We start from the raw sequence: 26,712 nt of genomic DNA, 5'->3' as shown, positions 1-26,712 counted from the left end.
CTCTCTGTGTAAATTGTATTGGTGATTGGTTTATCCATGATTGGCATATCTGATTTACTAGTAAGTCCCTAGTAACATGCACTAGAGGTACACAGGGCCTGTAAATCAAATGCTACTAATGGACCTGCAGCACTGGTTGTGCCACCCACATGAGTAACCATGTAAACATGGCTCAGACCTGCCACTACACAGTCTGTGTGTGCTATTTAAAACTGCCAATTCAACCTGGCAAGCCCAAACCTTCCCTTTTCATACATGTAGGGCACCCCTAAGGTAGGACATAGGTAGCCCCATGGGCAGGGTGCAGTGTATGTTAAAGGTGGGGCATGTACTGATGCGTTTTACATGTCCTAACAGTGACATACTGCCAAAGTCGGTTTTCACTGTTGTAGGGCCTATCTCTCTCATAGGTTAACATGGGGACTGCAATGAAATATCTTTTAGGTGCAGTTTCCCATTGGGGCAGCCAGAGATGTGGATTTGGGGTCTCTGAACTCACAATTTAAAAATACATATTTTTGTAAAGTTGTTTTTTTGATTGTCAGTTTGAAAATGCTACTTTTAGAAAGTGTTACAAATAAACAGGGTAACTCAAAATTCCCCACAGAACTGGGTAATCTAAATTGTAAAGCACCCAATGTTCATGGAGGAATCATTTGCATACAAATATTTCAACAATATTAAATCCTATTAATGTTGTAATTGACCATAGACAAAATTCCATAAATGAATAAATCTGCAAACAGCATGTAATTCGTTTCTGGGACAATGACACATTTTTATATATTCACTAATACTATATCCATCAATATAGCAAAGCAACAAAGAGAATTTTTAGTGTTTTATGTAGAAATACACTGGTGACCCCTCTAGTCCACATTCCCTTTTAATCCAAGGGACAGAAGGAGAGCTCCAATCCTCCTGACTCTCCAACCACAAAAGGTTTGAGTCCTATATGCAGTCTTTCAAATAATCAGAAATCACTCCTAATGAACTCCAGCAGCTCATGCAAAGAATTGCGCCGTGGAGACTACAAGGTCGACGTCATTGAGGCCATCCTCAGGACAATGACTCTCCAACCACAAAAGGTTTGAGTCCTATATGCAGTCTTTCAAATAATCAGAAATCACTCCTAATGAACTCCAGCAGCTCATGCAAAAAATTGCGCCATGGAGACTACAAGGTCGACGTCCTTGAGACCATCCTCAGGACAATGTGTCAAAGTGAATCAAATCACAATAATTTTTGCTTTCAACATCAACTTCCTAGAACAGCACTGCTTAATCCTTTTCGTCTGGCACATCCAAAGCTAGTCAGTTACTCCAGTAAAAAGAAAGGACAATGTAATTTCACCACAGATATGTAAACTCCCACGTGCTCGAATCAATCATGAAGGTTTTAGAAAGTGGCCATTTTCTTGCTTAACCATTCTGTGCCTCTGCCTGCTTGTGTATTCCTCGTTTGGGTCAGACTGACAGTTTGGCTGGTGTGAATTCCCCTTAGACAGTGACACAAAGGGAGATGGGGTGTAGCCTGCATATCCTGATGAGTCTCCTGGGCTAGAGTGGGGAGGGAGGAGCTGACACTTACACCTGAATGGACTGTGCCTGCCCTCACACAATGCGGTCTCCAAACCCCTGATGTGTGTCTGGAGTCAGGCCTGGGCAATGCAGGATCTTGTGAACAACAGAGACTTTCCTTTGAAGTTTGGCAACTTCAAAGGCAGAAAGGGGTATAAGTAGTGGACCCAAAACCCCAGATTTATAGATTACTTCTGGAACCACGAGGAACCTCTGCCGAGGAGAAGAGTTGGAGGAGGAGTACTACCTCTTTGCCTGTGCTTTGCTAAATTGGCCTGCAGTTGCTGCTTCTGCCTGAAAGAGGACAAAGACTGGACTTTGTGGTATATTCCTGCTTGTGAAGTGTCTCCAAGGGCTTGAACTGAGCTTGCCTTCTGTTTTGAAGTCTCAGGCCCATCAAAGATTTTCTCTGCCAGCACCTGGACTCTCTGCTGAGACTCCTACCCTACCAAGTGGTACCCTATCCAGTCCCTGGGCCCTTGAAAGGTGAAGCTGGTGGCATCAAGGCGGAAATCCACGCACAGGAGCCGTGCAGGGAACATTTCGACAAACCACCTGCAACACAGCTGTAAAAACTGCGCACCGCCTGCACCCCGACTGAAAAATCAATGGACCACCTGCATCGCAGCTGGGAAATCGACACATCAGCTTTATTGCGGCTGGAGAAGCGACACAACACCTGCATGCAACTGCTAAAAATGGCGCAAACCCCACGCAGTGCGGATTCTTGTCATTGTGCTGCCGGATTTCGCACGTATCTTCCTTGGGTGCCAAAGTCAACGTGAACCTGCCCGGATCCGAGGTGCCCATCCGGGAAATGGACGCACCGCACTCTTGCAGGAGAGAAAAAGGACGCATCTCCTACCCAACCGGAGAAGAAATGACGCATGGCCTCACTTGCAAGTTAGGAATCGACGCATTGCTGACTTTTCCAACGCACTCTTGCCCGTTTTCTATGGAGTAAGACTTTTTTTAACTTAAAAGTTCATAGCTTTACTTGTGTATGTTGTATGTTTGTTGTTTTGGTCTTGATTGATTTAGATACATATTGGCTATTTTCCTAAACTGGTGTGGTGTTCATTTTGTAGTGTTTTCACTGTATTACTGTGTGAGTACAAATATCCTACACATTGCCTTTGAGATAAGCCTGACTGCTTGTGCCAAGCTCCCAAGGGGGTGAGCAAGGGTTATCTTAAGTGTGTATCTCCATTGCCCTGACTAGAGTGAGGGTCTCTGCTTGGACAGAGTACAAACTGAGTGCCAACCTGAGACCCCATTTCTAACACTGGTGATCAGCATTTGGGATAGGACTTGTATTTGTACTTGACATACAGCGATTGGTGTACACTACTGTTTTCAGTGCAGACCATTATGTGACCACATACTGTTTTTTCTCTTTTGTCCTCTGGTGTCCATCTGGTTTATTATTGATATTTCCGACTCTGGTTAGTTGTTACACCTGTGAGGCCATGGCAGAATGGAAATCAACTTCTGGCACCTGTACATATATACAATGAAGGAGCTAAAGGTTGTCTGCAAGGAAAGGGGGCTGGCTGTGAAGAGATGGTCTCTAAGGTGGGTACTTGAGACAGCCCTGTTTCAGTATGAGATGATACGCTGCGAAGCAACCATACCAGATGACTATGAGGAGGAAGACTACTCTGATGAGGAGGGCAGTGACCCTGAAAGGGAACCAGAGAGAGATGGATGGGTCCTAGCTAAGGAGCAGTGGATGAGAGAGCTGGATGAAGAGGTTGAGAGAACTGAGACTGAGAGAGCCTTAGCCAAGGAAAAATAAATGTTTGTAGCTCATGAATTGAGCTGTGGAGAGCTCAAGCTGGAAGCTATGAGGCCTGAGTCCAGTTCAGATGGTGGCAGGAAACGTCTTATGTTCAGTACTGAAGAAGGGCACATGCCCAGAGACTTCATGCCCAACTTGAAGGAGGGAGATGACACACACCAGGAGGTTCAGGGGTATGAGGTTGCTTCAGTGGCATGCAGGGCCCTGAGAGGAATTGGGGAACTGGCATGGGGAGTCATATTCCTAGTGGTATGGCAGACACTCTACTGGCTCTAGGTTAGAGTGACAGGGAGAGGGGTTCCCCCCAGGTAGAGGTCCTAGATGTGAGGTATGGAGACATCCCAAAAGAGTGTGGGTTGAGTGTCAGGGACAGTCAGATACTGTCCCACCAGTCTCAGGAGGGTGATGTGGGGTACTTTTCTAAGGCACTGGATGGTGAGGTGGAGGGTAGTTTGTTTAACCCATGTGAGGAGCTGTGTGATATGATTGCTGGAGAGCATATGCCCAGTCCTTGTTTTCCAGAGTTACGCCAACACTAGGTGGAGTGTGAGGTCTCTGACCCCAGGGAACCTGCACTGGAGGTAGACCTCTGGGTGAGTACCAGAGGGTCTGAAGAGGCATTTGTGGGTGCTCCTGAATGGAGTGGCTTAGGTATTTCCCAACATGGTGAGATGGGGAAGGCTGGCAGTGACCCAGGTAGGTCCCAGTGTAGTGGGATGGACGAGGGATCTTATGTCCAGTCTCAAAGGAGAGGGAATGGGGTGGGCTGAGTCCCAGGATGCACGAGATCCAATCCTAGATCCTGGAGAGTTCCATGAGGGAACACCAGGAGAGGAGCCTAGCCTCTACCATAAGGCCATCTGCTGAGGGGAACCCCATAGTGTCAGGAGAACTTGAGGGATCGGCAATCGCCAGCGTCCCACCAGTTCTGGTGTCTGGCAATACCACTCCTAGTGGGGGATGCAGAAGTCCAGAGAAAGGGGTGAGGAGGAGAGACAGTCCCCAATAGAGAAACTGGAGGGCCAGGGGTCAGCTCTGAGGGCAGAGCTCCCCAGGAATGACCCTGGTGATACCACCTCTGGTTTGGGGGGCTTCATGCCCTGCCAATTGGGCAGGGGTCAGGAGACCAGTGCCAGGCAGACTCTTGTGCAACCCCTGAAGAAGGTGTTCCACTTGGGGGGTAGGAACACTCCCCAGGAAGACCTGGATTGCCAGGCAGTGGTCCAGTCTGAGGGTACAGATCCTAGGATGGAGGGTCAGGTGCAGGGGATAAACTCGACCTGATGGGGACAGTTTGCCTAGTCACACCCCGGTGTGAATTGTAGGTGTACTCTCCGCGTGGGGGGTGAAGAACTCTGGGAGTGGGGCAGGGGAGGGAGAGACTCACCTCTGACCCCTGTTCAATCCAAGGGTACAGACCCTGGGTTGAAGAGCCAGGTTCAGGGTGTGCCCTTTGACCTGTAGGGAGGAGCAACTTCTAACAGTGCCCCTACCATGTTGTCTTCTGGGGGTACTGCTCAGTGGGAGGAGGGTGCAGAGCCCCAAAAGAAGGGTCAGGGGGAGGGCTGCCCCGCCCCTGACCCCTGCCCAGCCTAAAGGTGCCAACCCTGGGCAGAGGGACCAGTGTCAGGGAGCCATTGCCTACCCAACTGGAGAAGAAATGACGCACAGCCTCACTTGCAAGTAAGGAATCGACGAATCGCTGACTTTTCCAATACACGCTCACCCGTGAGGCTTTATTTTTGACTCAAACCAGGTACTTTGTGTAACATCAACGCATCAATTGTTTTCTATGGAGTAAGACTCTTTTTAACTTAAAAGTTCATAACTTTACTTGTGTATGTTGGATTTTTGTTGTTTTGGTCTTGTTTAATTTAGATGAATATTGACTATTTTCCTAAACTGGTGTGGTGTCCATTTTATAGTGTTTTCACTGTATTACTGTGTGTGTTGGTGCAAATACTTTACACATTGCCTTTGAGATAAGCCTGACTGCTTGTGCCAAGCTACCAAGGGGGTGACCAGGGGTTACCTTAAGTGTGTATCTCCATTGCCCTGACTAGAGTGAGGGTCCCTGCTTGGACAGAGTGCAACTGACTGACAACCAGAGACCCCATTTCTAACAGTCTTTATGAAAATTCTCTATAGAGGAACCAAAGGGTTATATAGACCCTGCCCACAGAGCTTAAAAGTGAAGAAGCTGACCGCCAATGACAAAAGGAAGATCTGTCCGTACCAAGTACAGGATCCTCTCAATTCCAAGACACCCACTTCCAAAGTTAACTTGACAGTTAAATGTTCTTTATTGAAACTAATTAAATGTATTCTTAAATAAATTGGGCTCAGTGATCTATTCCGTGTTGTATTGCATTTTAAATTCATGAATAGTTGCCACTAGTAAAGACAATCTCTGTTTTTTTTTAACAAACCTGGTTGAAATGTTGGATCTTAGTGAGTAAATTTAAATTAGAGTTTGTAAGGGCACCAGTGTTCCTGGTGTCCAGGGAATCCAGTATCAATCCAAATTTACTCAACCAAGGTGCACACCACCTTTTAGGTTGTTAAATAGTACAACGCCCAAATACAAGTACAACGTTAAATAGTACAACGCCCAAATAGCCATGTTTTAGCTCTACTGTATACCATTAACTAGATTTACGACATCCTTTGCTCTTTGGAGCAATTGCCATTCTTTTTGTTTAGTTCGTATTCATTGACCAGAATTTTACCTTATTATAACAATCATTTATCTCTAAGTGTCTTTGAAGGCTGATATAGATAAATAAAATAAGACAATATAATCAGCATATAACAGACATGGCTGAAGGTGGGTTCAGGAAATTGGTGGACAAATCCTCACCATAAAAAGACCTTAATAGGCTGGCCATATGGAAACTAATAAGACCATTTCTATGTGTTGATTTTGAGTAAGGTGACAAAAAAGGTGAATCTGGTTAAAGAAAATACCCTTGCAATCAGTGTAAGAAAATTCATGTAGAGAAACCTAGGTTCTTAGAATGGGTAATACTGCCTCCAGTTCTTATTTGGACTGTTAAATTTTTTATCACAATTGATAATTCTTAACACAAGTGACCTAAAAATCTCTGGACATAAAAGCCAGACTGTGGGGAAACCCTGTTAAATTAAAGAACCCAATGTGCATTCAGAAAGAGAAAGAGAAAGTAAGAAATACAAATTGTATTGCATTGGGTATTTTTTTGTTACCACTTTAGATTTGTTTGCAATAACATCATGTTATAGGCACATATTTCATAAATTTACTTTATGCCTCTGTAAGAGAATCAAATTAGCAAAAGATAGAAAAAGATAGCAACAAGAAAATCCATCAATGTAGAAAACTCTAGAATCAATATATCCACTACAATCTTTAATCTCAGTGGTATGTAGGAAAATCGGCATCTTCTCCTGCATCAGTCTGTATCTTGGATAGCTGATGGGAGTGGATTTAAAGATGGTGATCGCATGATGTTGCCTTTTGACGTCTATGCTGGGTCATCAGTCTTTGCACAGGTCAGCTATCAATGTCTGACATTTATCTTAGTAAAATATTTAAGACAGCACCATTTTAGGAGAGTTTATATTCCTTCCTGAGGTATTTAAAGGAACAATGGTAATTCATACATAACAACATTTAGCAAAAATAAAGAAAAATGAAAACTCAATAATTTTGTTGGCAGTTATTTTGTGCTTTATCAGAACTGTTTACTCCAAGGTGTTCTTGTCTTAATAAAAATTAACTCAATATATTGAGAGGATAAAGAAACTCTGGGATTCAGCTTAAGGGACATGAATTGAAGGACATGTGAACAAGGGATCTATTCTCCTATACGTTTCCCATGTGTCATGGCTCTTTGTCCCTAGTCAGAAAAACAAATATTGTCTTACTTTCCTTTATTAGGCAAATAATGAGAAATAATGCAGTTTATTATCTTGGCCTTATATAAGCGAGTGAAAATGGCTATGTAAGCATATGATCATGTAATTAATGAGTTTGTTAGAAGCTAATAGTAGTGCTATGTTTTTTTTTTAAAGTCTGGGAAACCAATAGCTCTTGTTCCTTGCTTGACTCATGTACTAAAGGATCTGCCCTGTGAAGGAATTGAAAATGTCATTAACAACAAATTCTCTTTATTTGGCGAATCTTCGCCATCAATGGTCAAAAATATACAATCATATAAAATTAAGAATAAAATTATAAATGCAGTAAAATAACATAGGAGTGATTATTTAAAAAAAGCGTAAGAACCAAATTAAAACCAAACTAGCTAGCGAGCAATGTGCATCTGCCTTTTTTATGAAGCTCTTGACCTGATCCTCCGCATCGCCATTAGGAACCGCGAGACTGCAAAAACCACAAATTGACGATTGTCAGACTTAATGATTGTAAGCGTTTCCCTAAAGTCTCTGACACCAAAGTTTCTGCAAAGTGGCGCAATCCACTTAATATGTCAGAATGCATCAACCATTGTGCTTCAGTGCGTTCAAAGGAGTGCACGAGGAGTCATCTAGTTAAATACGTATGCAGATCCATGTTTTTGTTGAGTTTGCTTTCCACAGTTCATCATCTCATGATGCAGCGTGTTTCACATTATATTCTGGTCTGACATGTTCCATGTAAAAATGCTTTGTTTAGAGTGTTTTTTTGTCTGACGGTTTTCAACTGATGTTTGGTGCTTCCAACATATTGAAGGCCTCACACTCTATGTAATTGACATACAATGATGCTGCTGTGTTGATCAGTGCATTTGGCGGCATATTAATGAGCCCCTTTGCATCGCTTCTGCACAAGACAGGGTGGTGCAAAAGTGACGCAACTGAAAAATGAGAGTTATGAAGCCAAGCAAGGCCACCTTGCGTGGCCCTGACTGGCTTCATAAATCTCGGTTAATGCAACACAGCGCAAATCGCTGTGTTGCATTACTCTGCGCCAGGGAGGCGTTTTCATGGATGTTGCATTGGTGTTGGAATGCGGCATCCATGGATTCTGACACATTGCCAGATTTACAACAAGTGGCAGACCTGGGAATGTGCCAAAAACCTACGCCTTCCCAGATGAGGCATGACGAAGAGAAGTATCTTGATTTTTCCTCTTTTTATGTGTGGTGCATTCTGCCTCAGAGGATTGTTTTTGTGCAGGAAGGGGCGTCCTACATGCAACGCAGGCACGCTTGCACCTGGGGGCAAGTGTGCCTGCACTGGGGCTAGGCATCCCATTGTCGGCCAGCTCTGGGGACGCAGTGCATATCTGTAAATGTGGCTCTAATCACATATCTGCTTCATTGGTAGTCCTGAAAATGATTCTTTATTTATACCTTTTCGATTTCTTAAGTTTTACGGCTGGGATGAGGTCCTTGCCAGTTAGCAGGACCATTTACACCTGTGAAGTAGGGTCCATAAATGCCCCTCCAGGGCCTCTTTTTTGGGGCGGTCTTCCTATTATTTCTATTTTTCTCTTGAATATAGTTTACTGTTCCCACATAGTCAACGAGAACTCAGACTGCTTTGTGTATTCTCTCTGGCTGGATTTCTAAAGTGATCAGAGGCATTAGATTGATGGGACCTGTATTATCTCCATGAAAGTGTTCCACTCCTGAAGTAAGCAGGGACTGATCTTAGGACCAGTGCTCTCTGCTTACTGCTGCAGACTGTCTGACAAGTGCAGCTCAGGTGTGGGAAGGACAAGTATGCATGGAAATATACATTTGCCTGGACTTGCATGAGCATTTGTGCAGCTTTTAAATCACTTAGTATTCAGATATGTATGCGCATCAAAGAAGAATGCCCATGAGGTTACCCAATTATTTTATAAGCTTTTTTTGTGGTTCGATTATGGGTGGAATTTTACATGGAAGCTACATCTGCTCATTTTGGGCCAAATGTATCAAAGCTCTTTGCATTCGCAAACGGTGCGAATGCAAAAAGCCATTTCAGAATGTATTAAAGGCAATCTGAAAGGAATTTTAAAGAATCGCTAAAATATAATTGCGACCCTGTTTACGGAGTCGCAAATTGCGACTCTCTAAATAAGAAATCGCAAATAAGAATTCCTTATTCGCGATTTCTAAAGCACATGTAAGAAGCAATTCCTTAATGCGAATTGGGCATTTAGGAATCGCTATTATCATCAAGTTGAACTTGGTGGGAACCATGTGCAAAATGTAAAAATGCATTTAAAATGCATTTTGAAAATTTACATGTAAAGCACACATGCCCTTTTGTCATGTGTGCACCTTACATGTCCTAAAACACTTTTTGGGGTGCAGCAGAGGGGGCCTTAGGCCTCCAGCACCCTGGGGTTTTGCATTTCCAAAATTGCGATTTCATGTTAAGAAATTGCAATTTTGGAAATGCAAAAAATTCGCAAATATGGGCCTATAGGCCCAAAGGTGCGAATGTGGCCGGTATTGCAATTTGCGATTCGGTAATAGCATTTGCGATTTTTAAATAATCGCTATTACCGAATCGCAAATGTGATACATTGCATTTTGCGAATCATAAATAACAATTTCTTAAAAATTGCTATTTCCGACTCGCAAAAGGCATTCTTGATACATCTGGCCCTTTGTTTGGTAATTAGGGGCCTTCACATGCATTCCTGGTTTTATAGTTTATTCTAAAAATCTACATTTTTAAATACAGATTTTGTTAACTGGGAAGTAAGAAGAAAATCTGTAAAATGAAAGTATAAAATACACTATCAGTAAATCAAGTCAAACTTTGCAGCATACACCACCATTGATTGCTTTTTATGTGGGTAAATATGGAGAGTATCCTGGTGATTGTAGTGCAGTTTGAGCTCCTTTAGCCAAAGGATAGGACTTTTCTCTGTGCTGTTTCTCCTACTTCCTTGACTCCTGCTTAGCGCCTAGACACCTTCAGGTATTTGTTTGCGCTTTAGAAATCTTTTCATTCATTTATTCAGAGAGTTGCGGATGGAGGAGATTTACTCAGAAATGCCAGGCAATTTATACATACGGCTGTTGTCCCAACAGGGATTAGCGTAACCAGTTGCGCCCAATTATAATCAAAGCAGATGTTCCAATTCTCTATTTCATATTTCACTAATTTTGCGAGATATTCCCTCCCAAAATAGATACATTACAGGCCATTCAGCAAACATATTTTTTTCATGGCACTATATTGGGTGGAAGTTTACATGGAATATTGATGTGCTTCATGTTGATCCTGTCATTGTTTTATGGTTTTGCAGTTAATTCTCCAGTATCCAACTTTCTTAAAATATGTTTTATGCAACCAAGGTGTAGAAAGAGTCAAGATGTATAATGTATGAGCCCGACCCCCGTTTCTCTCAATCATTCAGATACTGACCAGCCAGGAGCCAATCAAAATGCAGCATTTTGCTATTGCGCACTTGTCCAATGTATAATAATTTTATCAACTTCAGAAGAATGAAAGGCTGAGTGAGCTTGCTTTGATTCAAACATGGGAGTTGCAGGTCACATGTTACTTGTCAAGAGGGGTTTAACTCAGAGTAATTTTTGTGGCTGAAGTTTACATATTATTTATTTCATTAGCCGGGTGTGTTTTTGGGCCTGGGAGGCGGAGGGACGTCATTCACTGTTTCATTGCGTTATTCTCTTATTTTGTTCATATCCTTGACCATAAACCGCAGGCTTGCAAACATTGTGTCCCTTGCTTTCGTCAGTAGAATGTTTGTTGTCAAAGGTCAGCCTAATGGTTGCTCTTTGAAAAGTACAAGTTAAAAAATAACCAGAGTAATCACAATTTGAAGGATTTCTTTTCAGCCAATGATAAGGTTCTAAGAGAAAGGGGAAAACAGGTGGAAATTGCACAGTATGTCAGTTTAGATGCAGCAGTCACAGCCCACCCAAGCATTTAATACAACCCTCTTGTTTGTGCAGATAGACCTGAAAAGGCAGGTGTTTATTCAGTGGTAATAGGTGCACCATTGTGGCACTCATTCCCTACCTCTGTTCTCGCGCTGGCAGACCTCGGGTCTGCTGCAAAATAGTCTCTTTTCAAGGATCTGATAAAGGGGCCCAGGGGCCACCTTAGTGCATGCGCACTGTTAAACGAGGACAGGTTACTCAGTCTCAAAACTTGGGTCATTCTGAGCCATTGACTATGGACTAAGGGCCAGAGTTCACAGTATGCAAGAGACGTGAAGCTAGATTTGGATGGGCATTGGGTGAGGTCCATTTGGAAAAATATTTAAAAGGTTCAAATCGAATAATCCATTCTTTAGTATCAAAACCCAAATATCAGCCTTTGAATATTCAATATCCACATACAGATTTCCTTCTATCTTAATTTCTTTAAAGCAGTCCATCAGTAAAACAATACCTGGTCAGGATGATAAATCTTCTGCTAAGAGCTATCTTTGCACATGTTCATTCTTTACTCATAAATTCTGAGTTGCTAAAGTAAGATAGGTGCAAGCGGAGGTCATGTGGATTTACAGTAGGATCTGCTGAGGAACACTCAGCTCGGAATACTCAGAGCCGTAGAAGATCAGCTGAGCATTAGGTCGAGAAGACTTGCTTTTCCCCGTATGTCAAAACGATCTGCTCCATTCGACATAACCCTTACAGCAATATAACACCAAGAAACTGCCTTTTAAGACTCCTAGTCCCCTGTAGGAGGATCCTGTGACGTAAACACAAAGACCCATACAAAGATGGTCCTGATGTCTTGATGGGTATCTTTCTATTTTGCCCAAACTCCAAATCTGAGATCAATATTGATTTGGTAAATCATGTTTGAGTCCATGAATGGTTCAAATTTGAATACACCGATTATCCTATTGAATTGGATTTTGCATATGCGCATCCTACGTGGGAAAAGCATACGTTCATCTGGCTTGTACAAGGATCCTCCCTAGGGCCTGCTCTTTCTAGCAGCTGTATGTTTCCACTGAACATGTTCATCCATTATAATTGTTTCTCTTTATAACCCCAAACTGATGAGCCTCAAATCAGTTCAGTGTTCATTAGCAAGTTAGGCAATCTACTGCCTGATCCTACGAGGGTCATTGTCCACGGTGCACAGCTCCCTCAAATGAAACGCTCAAGTGAAGGCAATGATTTTGTGTGAGAACTCCTATATTTGGACCTCTGTGTTCTAGCCGTCCAACTTCCGCAGTGGCCGACACTAACATCAACAGCACCAAACCCTGTGTTTTCTTGCCTAGAAAACCCTAAAACTAGAGAAATTCAAATAATGGACAACTCATGGAACTTAGCACAAACCACAAGCACTTATCTTCAGGGGCTTTCTTTCATATGTGTCCTCAAGAAGCATCCTAGCAACATCTTCTGAAAAACAGGAAGAAAAACACTTAAATCAAAGTGGGGCAAAAAATGACACTTTCCTGCATGCTTCAGAATAAAAATTTAATAAATAGTGTTTTTTTTACTTAAAAAAAGTAGGTAAGCAAAGAGAATATCATGGCCAAGGACCCCAAAATTCTATGGCAATCTTTAATTGTCCGCAGGTGACCTAGGGACTTTTTTCAATTTATTGAGGGTCATCCTCTTCAAAAGTTTTATTACCCATAGTACACTTGGGATGTTTGTTGATTCCAGAACATTGCTACAGTGTGCATATGCATTTACTTGTCACAAGAAGTCTCAGGCTTGATAGAGCGCGTGGCCACCAGTAGCCGGGAACTTGATGGTGAGTAAGCAGAGTATTTGGTGCGGGTTCTAAATATTTTCATTCACAAGCACCTGGTGTTGCCCTCTACCTAACTGCAAATCTCCTATTCCGTAGCAATGTGTTGTTTTTTTGTCTAATAATGATCTAAACTTATGAGATAAGATTCTTTGTTGGTCCAGTCTTCCAGAATTGACATCTGTACAGCACCTTTTTGTTACACATAGAATAACAGCTTCACCTTAACTAGAGTTGATTTCAGTGGACTATTGCGGCTTCGGCCATGATGCATCTTGAGAACGTTTAGGGAACATTCCACATTTAGCCTTAGACACAGTTTGAGTGGCAGAGATGTTCCAAGTAAAGTGAACATTCATAGACTATGGCCCTGATTACGAGTTTGGCAGGCGGAAAAGGCCTCCCGCCAAACTCCTGCGGTCGGGTTACCGCCAGTGCGTTCCCCTTCCCGGGCCCCTACTAGGAGTTTCCCGCTGGCCCACCAGAAAACACCCCACAACATTGACACTGGCTCATAATTGAGCCGGCGGCATCGTTGAGGTGCGTAGGGTGCACCAGCACCCATCTTGCTTTTCACTGTCTGCAAAGCAGACAGTGAAAAGTGTGACGGAGCTGGCCATGGGGGCCCTTCACCCCATCTCTGCTAGCCTTTACATGGCAGTGTTACCGCCATGTAAGAGCTGGGCAGTGCTGCCTGCAGTGCTGCCCTGGCGGATCAGGACCGCAAGCCCCTCGGTGCTCGTGGTCCGACCGTGGTGCAACCGCCACAGTCATAATTGTGGATGTCGGACCACCACATTGGCGGCGATCCGACCACCACCGCGGCCCTGGCGGCCTAAAGACCCCCAGTGTCGTAATGAGGGTCTGTCTCTGTTGTTTCGTAGACTGCTATTGGTCCATGCTCGAGAAAAGTGAACAGCCACCCTCTCTCTCAGTGAGTCACTCCCGTCTCCACGTTGCTCCTTTGGTAAATGCGCCTCATGAACCAGAAAAATACTCACTTACCTGTTGTTCCATTGATTGATGTGACTCATCCTCCAGAAAATAAATAAATAGTGGAGTGTCTGGCTCACTTACTCATTCTTCATTCCTTTTCATTGGCTTTTGTGGTTCATGCTACAGAAAGGTAAATACTCACATATTTCAATCTCAGTTTTGCTCCATAATTGCTGTGGACTGTGTTATAGAAAAGTAAACACTGACTGATCTACTCCATTTTCAAGGTGGTTCCATAGGTTGATGTGGGTAATGTTACAGAAAAAGTAAACACTTTCTTACCAATTTACTCACTCACACCATTCTGCATTTTGTTCCATTAGTTGATGTGGCTCAGTCTACAGAAAAGCAAACACCTACATCCAACCAAGCTCTGCATTTTGTTCAGTTGGTTGTTGAGTGAAGCCATCATCTCTGCACTTGAACTATTTAATCCTCTTCACCTGTTATTTAATAAACATGGTCACCCCCTCACACCATTGTTCGTCTGTATCACTCCTCATAGTACATCAGCATCCTTTTCAAGGTCCTTCAAGGTGACCCACACCAGCTCTCGCCAGTAACAGGGCCACCACTCACCTGTAGGGACTCATGTCCTTGGATCCAAACCTCCATCACATCTCCACCAAAAACCACCCTATGCATCCCCGGCCAGGGCTCTTCAGTGTCATTCATTTTGTTCTGTTGGTTGATCCATTTTGCTCTGTTGGTGCGTTTGAGGTTACTCCATCAGCACTTTGTGTCTTTTCCCTTTCTTGGCCCAACTGAGGATTTTACCTCAAGTCTCAGAAACTTCTTGACAAAACTTAATTGCAATAGTGTAAAAATGATGAATGACATGATTGCAGGAGGGTCTCCATATTTTCCAATCAGAATCTACATTTGTTCCTCTCTTGTTCGTCATGTGATTTGCTGCACAAAGTGAAAGATCACACGTTGTAAGACAACTTACTTGCACTAAGATTTTCATTGAATATCTTACTCAATATAGGTTTCTGTTTTAAGCATTAGCAGCTCCTGTTCTGTGCATGCAATCACTGATTTGAATTAACAAGTCTCACCATCCTTTAAAACGTATTTCAGTGAAATTATATGGTTTAGTTTGTAAATGAATGCCACTTAAAAATATCTATTTAGGTTGCAACAGGTTTCAAGCTGTATGTTTATCCTACCAAACTGCTTCCTTCTTCTGAATACAAACCAGATACATTATTTGATTAGCAAGACACACAGGCTTTCTATAAATTAACAGAGTTGATTAAAGTGTGGTCTCTTATGATATTATGCCCCCCCCTCCAATTGCAGCTTTCTATGAGGTCTACTCATTGTGCATCTACCTACAACAAGTGAACAATAAATGTCAGACCTTGCCAAGCAGACTCAGGGTCTGCAGACATTTTAGAGCACAGATAGAACATCTGATTGGCCAAATCTGCAAGCATGGTGGATGTTCTGCACTTGTAAATTTAAAAATGAGTGGGAAAATTGGTGTTCCCAGCAGAAGAGAAGATTGCCAATATAGGCAGGTATTACCTACCAAACTCTAATCCTATAGATATTCACATATTACATTTTTCCAATGGTTTTTCACCCACATTTGTATATCTTCATTTATTGCCATAAAGGCTCGCTTAAGTGTGCACCTTTGGTGTGATTCTGAAAAACGCCCTTTACTTCCCCAGGGAAGGATGTAAGGGAAGCTATTTCACTATGAGTAAAACTATTGCACATTCTAGCATACTCATGCATGCAGTCTGCCCCTAGAAGTAGGCGTTGAGCTGTAGAACTATGCGCGTCCCTCCTTTATGTGTAGATTTCCATACCTAATCCTGATACTCTTAAGGGCTCCCTAAAACTCATAAATTCAAGGAAATCTTAGCAGGAAACCTATAACCCACATTCTTGGTGAATCAGACAGGATTTGTCTTTCCCCTTCTTTCTCCCCATATGCAACCTTTGCTTTTTCCCCTCCTCTCCCTCGGTCTCCCGTTGTAAGTCATGTCTTCGCCATCTATTTGTAAAGTTCAACCAAGTCTTCGTGAGCACCAGAGGTCTAGGGCACAAACCGCTTCTGAAAAATGTTACTGCAGCACTTTGGAGGCAGACTCCTATGTGAACTGGCAGTGGATGAGAGTTACAAACTATCTACAGATATGTTCCGGAGGATAAACTAGGCTAGGATCTTGAACAGGACAGTACGGTTCTTTTGAGCTCCGCCTCTCTGCTACTGTGCATTGAGTAAGCACAAGATGTCTACTCCGGTCTTAGTCTGACTTAGCAATTCTATGTAACTCAAAGCAGTGTGGGCGTGGTTGGCTCAGAGACGCTGGCAATGCCGGGTTATGCTCTCCCAGTAGTCTATCTCCTTCTTCAGCAGAGCTCAACAGCTCAGATCTAGTCCTGAGAATTAGGGGGAGCATCTATCTGTGGTCCTCGCCGTCCTCTTCGTACATAAATATGCAGGGCTTCTTCTAGTAAAAGGTGAGGTAAGAACTAAAAATTCCAAAAGGGTCAGCTTGTATCCAGTCTTCAGGCAACTGGTATGAATCTAACTATTCACTCATATTCAAAGGTAGCCCCAAAATCTAGGAGGAACCACCCCTGCATTTTTTAGGTGTTCTGAAAACTCAAGCAAACTAGCCACAGGGAGTTTTCACTCTTGTTTGTCTTCGGGCTTCCAGACAACTCTCTGGCAGATGAAGTGCTGTTACTGGGATCATCTTTTCCCAGCGAGAGAGAACGCAACATGCAGGGACTGTGCAAATAGCATGTGTTCTGAGTATGAAAGGTGCGCAGTCTTTGGTTAGCTCATCATTCATGTGATGCTCTGGTCTGGTCACTTGTTGGTCTGCTGAAGCTGGTCTGGTCCAGGTTCAATGAGCAACAACAGATCCTTCCTGCCTCATTCACTTCATATATTTCCAAACCCACATACAGAGTTTTGACTTCATCTTGAGTTTTACAGATGGGGTGGATGAGAAGACCATCTTAGAAGCATGAGGAGGGAGAAGAAAGGGCAGTGGCACAGACTACTAGCAAACCAACAGAGCCTCCTACAATTTTAGGGGCTCTCATCAACCAGTGGACCCCATCCCGGAGCACCCCACATCTCAAGTACTGTGTTCTGAAACCCCATTCAATAGGGGGTTTTATGCTAATGTGGTGTTAAGGAGGCAATTTGCCCGCACCATATTTACAAAGAGGCGTAATGCATGCATTGCACCACTTTGTAAACCGTTGCGCCACATTATGCCTGCGCCAGGCATAATGTACCCAAGGGGGCGTTCCCACGCAGGGAGTCCCGAAAAAATGGCACAGTGAAATTTACCAGATTTCACTGCGCCTTTTCTGGTGTTATTTTTAATGCCTGCACGGGGCAGGCGTTACAATGACGCACCCATAATCTCCTGTGGGCCTCCCTGTGTTTTGCTGGCCTAGCGTCAAAAATGTTGGTACTAGTACAGCAAAGTGCCACAATAGTGCGCAAAATGTTGACGGTATTGTGCACCATGGTGCCTTTAGGGGGGGTGCAAGAAAAGTGGCACATCAATGCTGATGCGTCACTTTCTTGTAAATAGGCCCCTAAGGTTATAAAGAAAGCACAAAAAATACATAGAAATATCAAAGTGTCATTTTCAGCTCAGTGCAAGCTGCTCACGTTTCAGAAGGACAGAAGGAAAGGGGGGATTAGCAATAATAACATTTGAGACCATGGGTTCAATCAATCAATCAACCAATATTTGTAAAGCGCGGCTACTCACCTGTGAGGATCTCAAGGCGCTTGGCATTGCGCCACTTTGTAAATATGGTTAGAATAAATTTCCTCGTGAACACCACATTAGCGTAAAAAAAAATTACACTACTGTGGCACAAGGAGGTGCAAGGGGCTTGTGAATCTGCCCCCTAGTGTTTAGCTCAAAAATTACATCTTTTACATAGATGTCAACATGTCAATTTATGATTTATATATATTTTTGAGGATGTTTCCCTTAAGAGATTTTTTTTCGTTTTTGTTTACGGAAATTGTTTTCTGGTGTCATTTAGTTTAATGAAATGTGATGAACTGTTTTGAATTGTAGTTTTACATTTACGGATATATTTGCAAGTATCGGAAACTGACCTCTAATGAATGAAACAAACAGTTGTGTTTTGTGTGGAACTTCAGCTGAAACTTTTCCCAGTAATTGCAGGCTGCGATCCAGACACCCTGATTGTCTCTTCCATTGTACACTTCTCGATGAATTTGTAAAAGGGGGTTGTGCTTTTATCTCCTAAGCACTGCTTGAGATTATTTTCTGACAGATTTCAATGTTGATTTTTGGTGATCTTGTAACACGTTCTCCTATCTGAATGTGTCATTATGTCTTCATCCTTCAAACTTTTCTGTCAGTCTGAGATGATCCCTCGTGCATCGCGAGACCTGACTTCTCACCTCATTTTATTGCTGGTGTTTCATGAAAGGGTCTTCCAAGCAGGCCCATCAGACATCGTTGTACATTTCCCTTTCAGCTAGCTGGATATGAAACTTCCCTGCCCATCACTGAAAAATCCAACCCTATTACCAAGGACCTGGACAGAGTCGACCCGGTGCAGATGGTACAGCTGCTGAGAGACTGCGATGCCGAAATCTTCCAGGAGGAGGACCCAACCCTGGTGAATTACAAGGTTAGTGATGCTGGGGCTCGGCGCCTCTGTCCTGGAGCCCACACTACTGCGCCAGAACCCCGTTCTCACAAGGGTGGGGGTACACAGTGTCTTTGAAGAAGGTGGCAGCAGAGGACGGGAGGATGGAGGGTGGAGACAACTCAAATGAGGGAGGTGGTGGATAGCTGAGAACATGGGTGTATGTATGAGGGAGGCATGGACCCTGGGGTGTGAAGAGTAGGAAAATAAGGTGGTTAGGAAAATATGGGATAGTGTTCACCCACAATCCCTCACAAATTCCCCAACGTCTACTTCTGTTCATTCAACATGTCTCTCTATGAGCTCTCTCGTTGTGCTTCCTTTCTCCCAACTGGTATTTTTGCAGTTTTCCAGCTGCTGAAACTCTCCCACAACCACTACGCCTGGGCTGAGAAGCCCCGAGCAGCCTAACCCTCAGACCTGAGCACACTTCTGTTGTCTCTGGCCAGAAACTCAGTAAGACATAAGGCCTGAGTTAGATCCCGGCAGAGGGAATTATGGATATCCTGTACTCTGTATTACAATCCCATAATATCCTATGGAGATCGTGATGCGGCGGATTGGATATCCGTCATGTTTCGAACAGAGTGATACCTACGCCAGGGTCTAAGCCGGGCCTATGGACCGGAACCTCTCACTTCACATGGTAGTCCACTCAGCCTCCGCTCCCTCACTAACGTCAAGTCACTTTAAGGTGAGAGTCATCTCCTTGCCCTCTAATCGCGTATTAATACATATGGTCTTCACCATTGCCTTCTCTAAAGCAGTTCCCCCTTTCCTTATCCTATCTGCAAGGGCACATGTGCACTGATGTCTTCACCGGTCCCTATAAAATGTCCTCCACTCCCTCTCTGCGCTAAGTAGACTCACTGATGAAGCAACTGCATACAGCATTTAATAGGCCCATCGACTGTGGATGGCTAATGCAACATATGCTTTCTATACGTCCCTCCATCCCATGTCCCTTCTCAGCCATGGGTCACTGCAATTGTATACCTAATTAAGAGCCGTTTGCACTCAGGATTCTCCAAAACTGGCTGGGCTTGGAGCAGAATGAAATAGTCCATCATTTCAGTGCATCAGTATTTCTCACTGGAACCAGGAGCATTGTTTATTAGCCTCAGCAAACCATGATCGCCTTCTCTCAAGCCTGCTTTCAGGGCCGGGCTCTATCTGCTTTCTGGTCCAATCAGGTACGCAAGCTCCAGTTTTACCTGTATCCCTTTGGCTAATCCAGGAAGAAAGAACGTGTACTGCAATGCTACATGAGGTCTCGAACTCTGAATCCCACCCATCGTCAGCTAAATCATTTTACTTCCTCTCCTACTCTCACAACACAGACTTCTTAAACGGCTTCTGCATCCCAGTCTGCCAATCACTTCTCCCTCCTCCCAAACCCATCACTTGCTTCCTACTCATGGTAATCACTTTGGTACCTTCTTTCCAAGTAGTGTTACCAGCAGTAGGTGGTCCCCACTGCTCCACTTGCTCTCCCTCCATCCCCTTAATACCTGTCATCTTAAGAGGATAGCTTTCCCCACCAGCCTTCATACTGCTGGAGCTCCATCACATGCGCAGTTATCCTCCTGACGAGCTGTGCGATACATCTTCCCTCCTGCCTCTGCGTCTTTCACATCCTGCTTCAACTATTGTGAAAGACTCTACCCCCCTTCACATACCCTACAGGCTTCATTAAGGTCTTTGAATACATCCAGGGTCTGCTATATATTCCTCTTCCTCTTGTTTTCAAAGTCCCCGGAGAGGATTGTGTTCAAGCTTCCCACTAGAACTTGTAGGTCCCACTGCAATTCATGATCCGTAGGAAGCACTCACCCAAATTAGCCCTCATCATCATCTCTATAACCTCATCACCAACCCTTAGACCCAACCCCTCTCTTCTGCCTTCGTCCTGGCCTCCTTCCTACCGGCCTGACCGACCTGCGAGGTCGCACTGCGCTCCTTGACTTCAGCTCCCACCCCCTTCCTCCGGCGTCCGTCAAAGCTTGGTCCATGGCTTCTCCTCTTCCATCTGCACAATCCATCCTGGCACAATGTCTGCATTTGGCTTCTCCTAGAACCTCTTTTCTACCCGGCTCTCTAATCCTGAGTCACTGACTGCCTCTGGCTCTTGATAGTCCTACACTGTCTGATGTTCTACCCACCACACACAGATTGTTTAGCTCAAACCTCCTCCTTACAAAAACCATATCCCCCATCTCACTTTAGGGGGCACCATGAAGGGGTCCACGTCCACCCACTGTGATAGTAAAGCTAACCTCTCCTGGTCAATCAGCAGCTCGTGCACTGTAGCCAACACACCTACTCAAAGGTGACCCTCCACACCTCCCAACCTAGAGACAACACCTTTATCGACGCCTCGGATAGTTTCATATCTAGGTCTGAAAAGAGAAGTGGCGTGATAGAGTCTGTACACAAACTACATCTGACCCTCTCCCCCTTCCAACCCTTGGGAATATTTAGCAATTTGGGGCCTTATTTAGAGATTGGTGGGTGGAGCACTCCATTAAACCGTCACAGATACCCCACCTGCAGTGATGCAAGCGCCATAGGCTATCAGGCACCAGGAAGGTGGCAGACAGGACGTTTGTCACACTTGTGACACTTCAGCCCATTCCCAAGCTGTAAATCACTGTTTGAAAACCACTCGGGGGAGCTCTCATGTACTCAGATCTTCAGAGTGACGTAAACATGGAACTTACATCAAGGGGCCACATGGGAGCAGAACTGTAGATCTGTAAACACAGTTAGGGTCCAGCGATGACCGTGCCCTGTGTGTCCAGTGACCTGTAGCACAGTTTGGGTCCAGCGATGACCGTGGCCTGTGTGTCCACTGGCCTGTAGCACAGTTTGGGTCCAGCGATGACGTGGCCTGTAGCACAGTTTGGGTCCAGCAATGGCCGTGGCCTGTGTGTCCAGTGGCCTGTGTGTTCAGTCCAGCGATGACTGTGGCCTGTGTGTTCAGTGACCTGTAGCAGAGCTGGGGTCCAGCGATGACCGTGGCCTGTGTGTCCAGTGGCCTGTAGCACAGTTGGGATCCAGAGATGACCGTGCCCTGTGTGTCCAGTGGCCTGTAGTACAGTTGGGGTCCAGCGATGATCGTGGCGTGTGTGTTCAGTGGCCTGTAACACAGTTTAGGTCCAGCGATGACCGTGTCCTGTGTGTCCAGTGGCCTGTAGCACAGTTGGGGTCCAGAGATGACTGTGGCCTGTGTGTTCAGTGGCCTGTAGCACAGTTGGGGTCCAGCGATGACCGTGGCCTTTGTGTCCAGTGGCCTGTAGCACAGTTGGGCTCCAGCGATGACCGTGGCCTGTGTGTTCAGTGGCCTGTAGCCCAGTTGGGGTACAGCGATGACCGTGCCCTGTGTGTCCAGTGGCCTGTAGCGCAGTTGGGGTCCAGAGATGACCGTGGCCTGTGTGTTCAGTGGCCTGTAGCGCAGTTGGGGTCCAGCGATGACCGTGGCCTGTGTTTCCAGTGGCCTGTAGCGCAGTTGGGGTCCAGCGATGACCGTGGCCTGTGTGTCCAGTGGCCTGTAGCGCAGTTGGGGTCCAGACATGACCGTGGCCTGTGTGTCCAGTGGCCTGTAGCGCAGTTGGGGTCCAGCGATGACCGTGCCCTGTGTGTCCAGTGGCCTGTAGCACAGTTGGGGTCCAGAGATGACCGTGGCCTGTGTGTTCAGTGGCGATGACCGTGGCCTGTGTGTTCAGTGGCGATGGCTGTGGCCTGTGTGTCCAGTGGCGATGACCATGGCCTGTGTGTTCAGTGACGATGGCTGTGGTCTGTGTGTCCAGTGGCCTGTAGCACAGTTGGGGTCCAGAGATGACCGTGGCCTGTGTATCCAGTGGCCTGTAGCACAGGCCTGTAGCACAGTTGGGGTCCAGCGATGACCGTGCCCTGTGTGTCCAGTGGCCTGTAGCACAGTTTGGGTCCAGCGATGACCGTGCCCTGTGTGTCCAGTGGCCTGTAGCACAGTTGGGGTCCAGCGATAACCGTGGCCTTGTGTCCAGTGGCCTGTAGCACAGTTGGGGTCCAGCGATGACCGTGCCCTGTGTGTCCAGTGGCCTGTAGCACAGTTGGGGTCCAGCGATGACCGTGCCCTGTGTGTCCAGTGGCCTGTAGCACAGTTTGGGTCCAGCGATGACCGTGCCCTGTGTGTCCAGTGGCCTGTAGCACAGTTGGGGTCCAGCGATAACCGTGGCCTTGTGTCCAGTGGCCTGTAGCACAGTTGGGGTCCAGCGATGACCGTGCCCTGTGTGTCCAGTGGCCTGTAGCACAGTTGGGGTCCAGCGATGACCGTGCCCTGTGTGTCCAGTGGCCTGTAGCACAGTTGGGGTCCAGAGATGACCGTGGCCTGTGTGTGGCCTGTAGCACAGTTGGGGTCCAGCGATGACCGTGCCCTGTGTGTCCAGTGGCCTGTAGCACAGTTGGGGTCCAGCGATGACCGTGCCCTGTGTGTCCAGTGGCCTGTAGCACAGTTGGGGTCCAGCGATGACCGTGCCCTGTGTGTCCAGTGGCCTGTAGCACAGTTTGGGTCCAGCGATGACCGTGCCCTGTGTGTCCAGTGGCCTGTAGCACAGTTGGGGTCCAGCGATAACCGTGGCCTTGTGTCCAGTGGCCTGTAGCACAGTTGGGGTCCAGCGATGACCGTGCCCTGTGTGTCCAGTGGCCTGTAGCACAGTTGGGGTCCAGCGATGACCGTGCCCTGTGTGTCCAGTGGCCTGTAGCACAGTTGGGGTCCAGAGATGACCGTGGCCTGTGTGTGGCCTGTAGCACAGTTGGGGTCCAGCGATGACCGTGCCCTGTGTGTCCAGTGGCCTGTAGCACAGTTGGGGTCCAGCGATGACCGTGCCCTGTGTGTCCAGTGGCCTGTAGCACAGTTGGGGTCCAGAGATGACCGTGGCCTGTGTGTGGCCTGTAGCACAGTTGGGGTCCAGCGATGACCGTGGCCTGTGTGTTCAGTGACATGATAAAGTTTTATGAACGAAATGGTGTTGTGAGCGGTTGTTCGCCGCAGCACACTGTGCACCCGCGCGCAAGAAGGATGATTTTGCAAATCTTTTGTCATATGAACACGTAGTTAACAGAATCACACAGAAGGAGGCGAGAAGAGGCGCTTTTATATTGTTTCTATTAAGGAATAAAGTGAATATTACTAGTTTGTCTCTAGTGTTTTCCCTCTAACGAGCCATCTACCGAGGGCCGGCTTTAGGGCGGTGCGACCGGTGCGACCGCACCGGGTGCTGACCTAGATTGGGGGGGAGGAGGGGTCGCTGACCTCAGGGGGGCGCTGAGTTTAGGAATAATTTATGAAGCTTGCGCTTTAACAGCAGCTGCAGAAAATGTTCCTGTGCGTCCAGCCTTCAGGAAGCACTGAAAATGTCAAGATAACTCTTGTGATCAATGTTCCCGCTACAGAGAGAGATCAGAGTTTTGTCTAGCGGCAGTTTTGACGCCATAAAGTAGCGCGGAGGGTTAATGTGCCTGATGCAAAGAACTGATCTGTATTTTGTGTGGATAGCTGAGGGGACTGGTAAAGCCGCCCCTTACGAGCGCTTTAAAACAAATGAAATGTCTGTGAGAGAGGCGCTATGGAGAGAGGATGGGCACATTTACCGGGTGGTAGCGAGGGAATCAAAGGAGGAGGTCATGGGGTGGGGGGCGACAAAAAGACTGTCGCACCGGGCGCCACCAGCGCTAAAGCCGGCCCTGCATCCGATGAATCCAGGCGCACCGAGCCTCTGCCCTGTAGTGATGTTAGCGCTTTACTTACAATGCCAGTGAACCTGACCCTTCACATGTCTGTAGGGGAGTGCTCTAAGTATAGCGCCTAGCGAGATTAAGGAATCCACCGCACATGGCCTGCACTGTGGCTCTACAAAGGATAACCCTTGTTAAGACTCCCGAGTATGACAACCAAGTGGGGTACTCGGCGCCCCAGTTCCCCTCTCTGTCTTCTTCATCTCAGGGCTGTTTCAGCCTTCGAGGAGCTTCAGAGCCCACACTTGGCTTGCAGTCGCCTTCGCGTCACTATCCTGGAACTGTCCTGGGGGAGTCCCGTTTCCAGGCCTGCGCAGACTGTAAGTATTTTTGGACGAATTGGAGCTATATTTTTCATTTTGTGTCAGGATAAGGCTGGTGAGAAAACATACCACTTCATGATCAATTATTGCCATTTATTAAAAAAAATACGAACATTTAATTCGGGCAGAGTTTTCTTACCGGATTATTAAACTATCAGAACTGTTTATTCAGTGATATTAGAAGTTACTTTGCTGTGTGTTTCCTCCTCTGGCAGGTTAGGGTCTGTCGCAGTTTTTGTAATTACACAAACATTATTTATTCTTGCGGCGCCTCTGTGGCTACACACTGGGCCCTAAGCACTGCATGTCCGACGGCAATGCTGAAAATACCCAATTAACTCAAGCAAGTAACTCATTGTGTATGGCTGGGCCTGGGCTGCGTCCGAGGGGCTGCTCCAGGTGGGTGGTACCTGGAGGGTAACACATCCTCCAGGTACTCCCTCCAGAGATTCCAGCGAGGTAGGACTTGCAAGGGGCAGTTTAATCGCACATGGGTTTGCTGCACTCAGGGCTGTTCCTGACATACTCTGCAGGTGCTCGGGTTTTCTCTGAGTGACCAAACAGCCTGGGGTTCACTGGATTTTCTCAGCCTAGGGTTCACTGGATTTTCTCTGAGTGACCAAACAGCCTGGGATTCACTGGATTTTCTCTGAGTGACCAAACAGCCTGGGATTCACTGGATTTTCTCTGAGTGACCAAACAGCCCGGGGTTCACTGGATTTTCTCTGAGTGACCAAACAGCCTGGGGTTCACTGGATTTTCTCTGAGTGACAAAACACCTGGGGTTCACCGGATTTTCTCTGAGTGACCAAACAGCCTGGGGTTCACTGGATTTTCTCTGAGTGACAAAACACCTGGGGTTCATTGGATTATCTCTGAGTTACCAAACAGTCTGGGGTTCACTGGATTTTCTCTGAGTGACCAAACAGCTGGGGTTCACTGGATTTTCTCTGAGTGACAAAACACCTGGGGTTCACTGGATTTTCTCTGAGTGACCAAATAGTCTGGGGTTCATTGGATTTTCTCTGAGTGACCAAACAGCCTGGGGTTCACTGGATTTTCTCTAGTCCAGGCCCAAATGCAATTAGAACAGATGATGGACAGAATGCTGACCGATGTCAACACCTGGTGAGAAAAAGGATTATGGATTAAAGCCAGTTCTGTGACTGGCGGTGAATGTTTGACAATGTTCGGCACTCTGTCCCTCATCTTTTTGTCGGGGAAACATCACTTACAACGCAATGCATTTACCACGCATATGTGTTTACCACGCATGCATTTACCACGAATATACCTTTACCACGCATGGCTTTACCACGCGTGCATTTACCACGAATATACCTTTACCACGCATGCCTTTACAACGAATTTCGTTGAAGAGGCATGAATGGTAAAGGTGTATGCGTGGTAAAGGTTTTAAAGGTAAGTACAGGTAAGTATTAAGTGGGTCAAGTGAGATATATATATATATATACATGGGCCCATATTTAACAAAATACGATGGAGCACGACGCTGCACCAAAATTGGCAGCGCCGCACTCCCTCATTTTCACAACTCAGGGATGCACCGTATTTAATTGAATAGGGCGCACCCCTGTGTTGTCCCCTGCGCTGGCGCTAAATTGAGCTGCCAGCGCCCACGAATGCATCCTTGCACCTTTGTGCAAGGATGTCTGTGTTGAGGGGTGTGATTGTTTATGTGTGGGAAGGTGTCCCTTCCTGCACATAAACAATCACTAATGGCGATTTGGCACTTCTGTGCGTGCTGCAGAATGCAGCACACGCAGAAGTGCCAAAGCGTCATCTTGAAATGATTGTTTATGTGCAGGAAGGGACACCTTCCCGCAGATAAACAATTATGTCTGTCATTTTGCTCTTT

General features: G+C 45.8%; 1 protein-coding gene across 2 annotated transcripts in view; it reads left to right on the top strand.

Annotated features, from left to right (window-relative positions):
- GCKR (glucokinase regulator) overlaps positions 1–26,712 on the top strand; it is a 660,332-nt gene that overhangs the window by 541,342 nt on the left and 92,278 nt on the right. For both annotated transcript variants that reach the window (XM_069233566.1, XM_069233565.1), the window contains one exon: positions 18,562–18,717. In XM_069233566.1, coding sequence (XP_069089667.1) covers positions 18,646–18,717 — 72 coding nt within the window. In that variant the 5' untranslated portion in view covers positions 18,562–18,645. The remainder of the gene's footprint in view (positions 1–18,561; positions 18,718–26,712) is intronic.

This window comes from Pleurodeles waltl, chromosome 5, assembly GCF_031143425.1.
Source record: "Pleurodeles waltl isolate 20211129_DDA chromosome 5, aPleWal1.hap1.20221129, whole genome shotgun sequence".
NCBI classification, from domain to species: domain Eukaryota; kingdom Metazoa; phylum Chordata; class Amphibia; order Caudata; family Salamandridae; genus Pleurodeles; species Pleurodeles waltl.
This window is presented reverse-complemented; position numbering and strand designations above follow the sequence as displayed.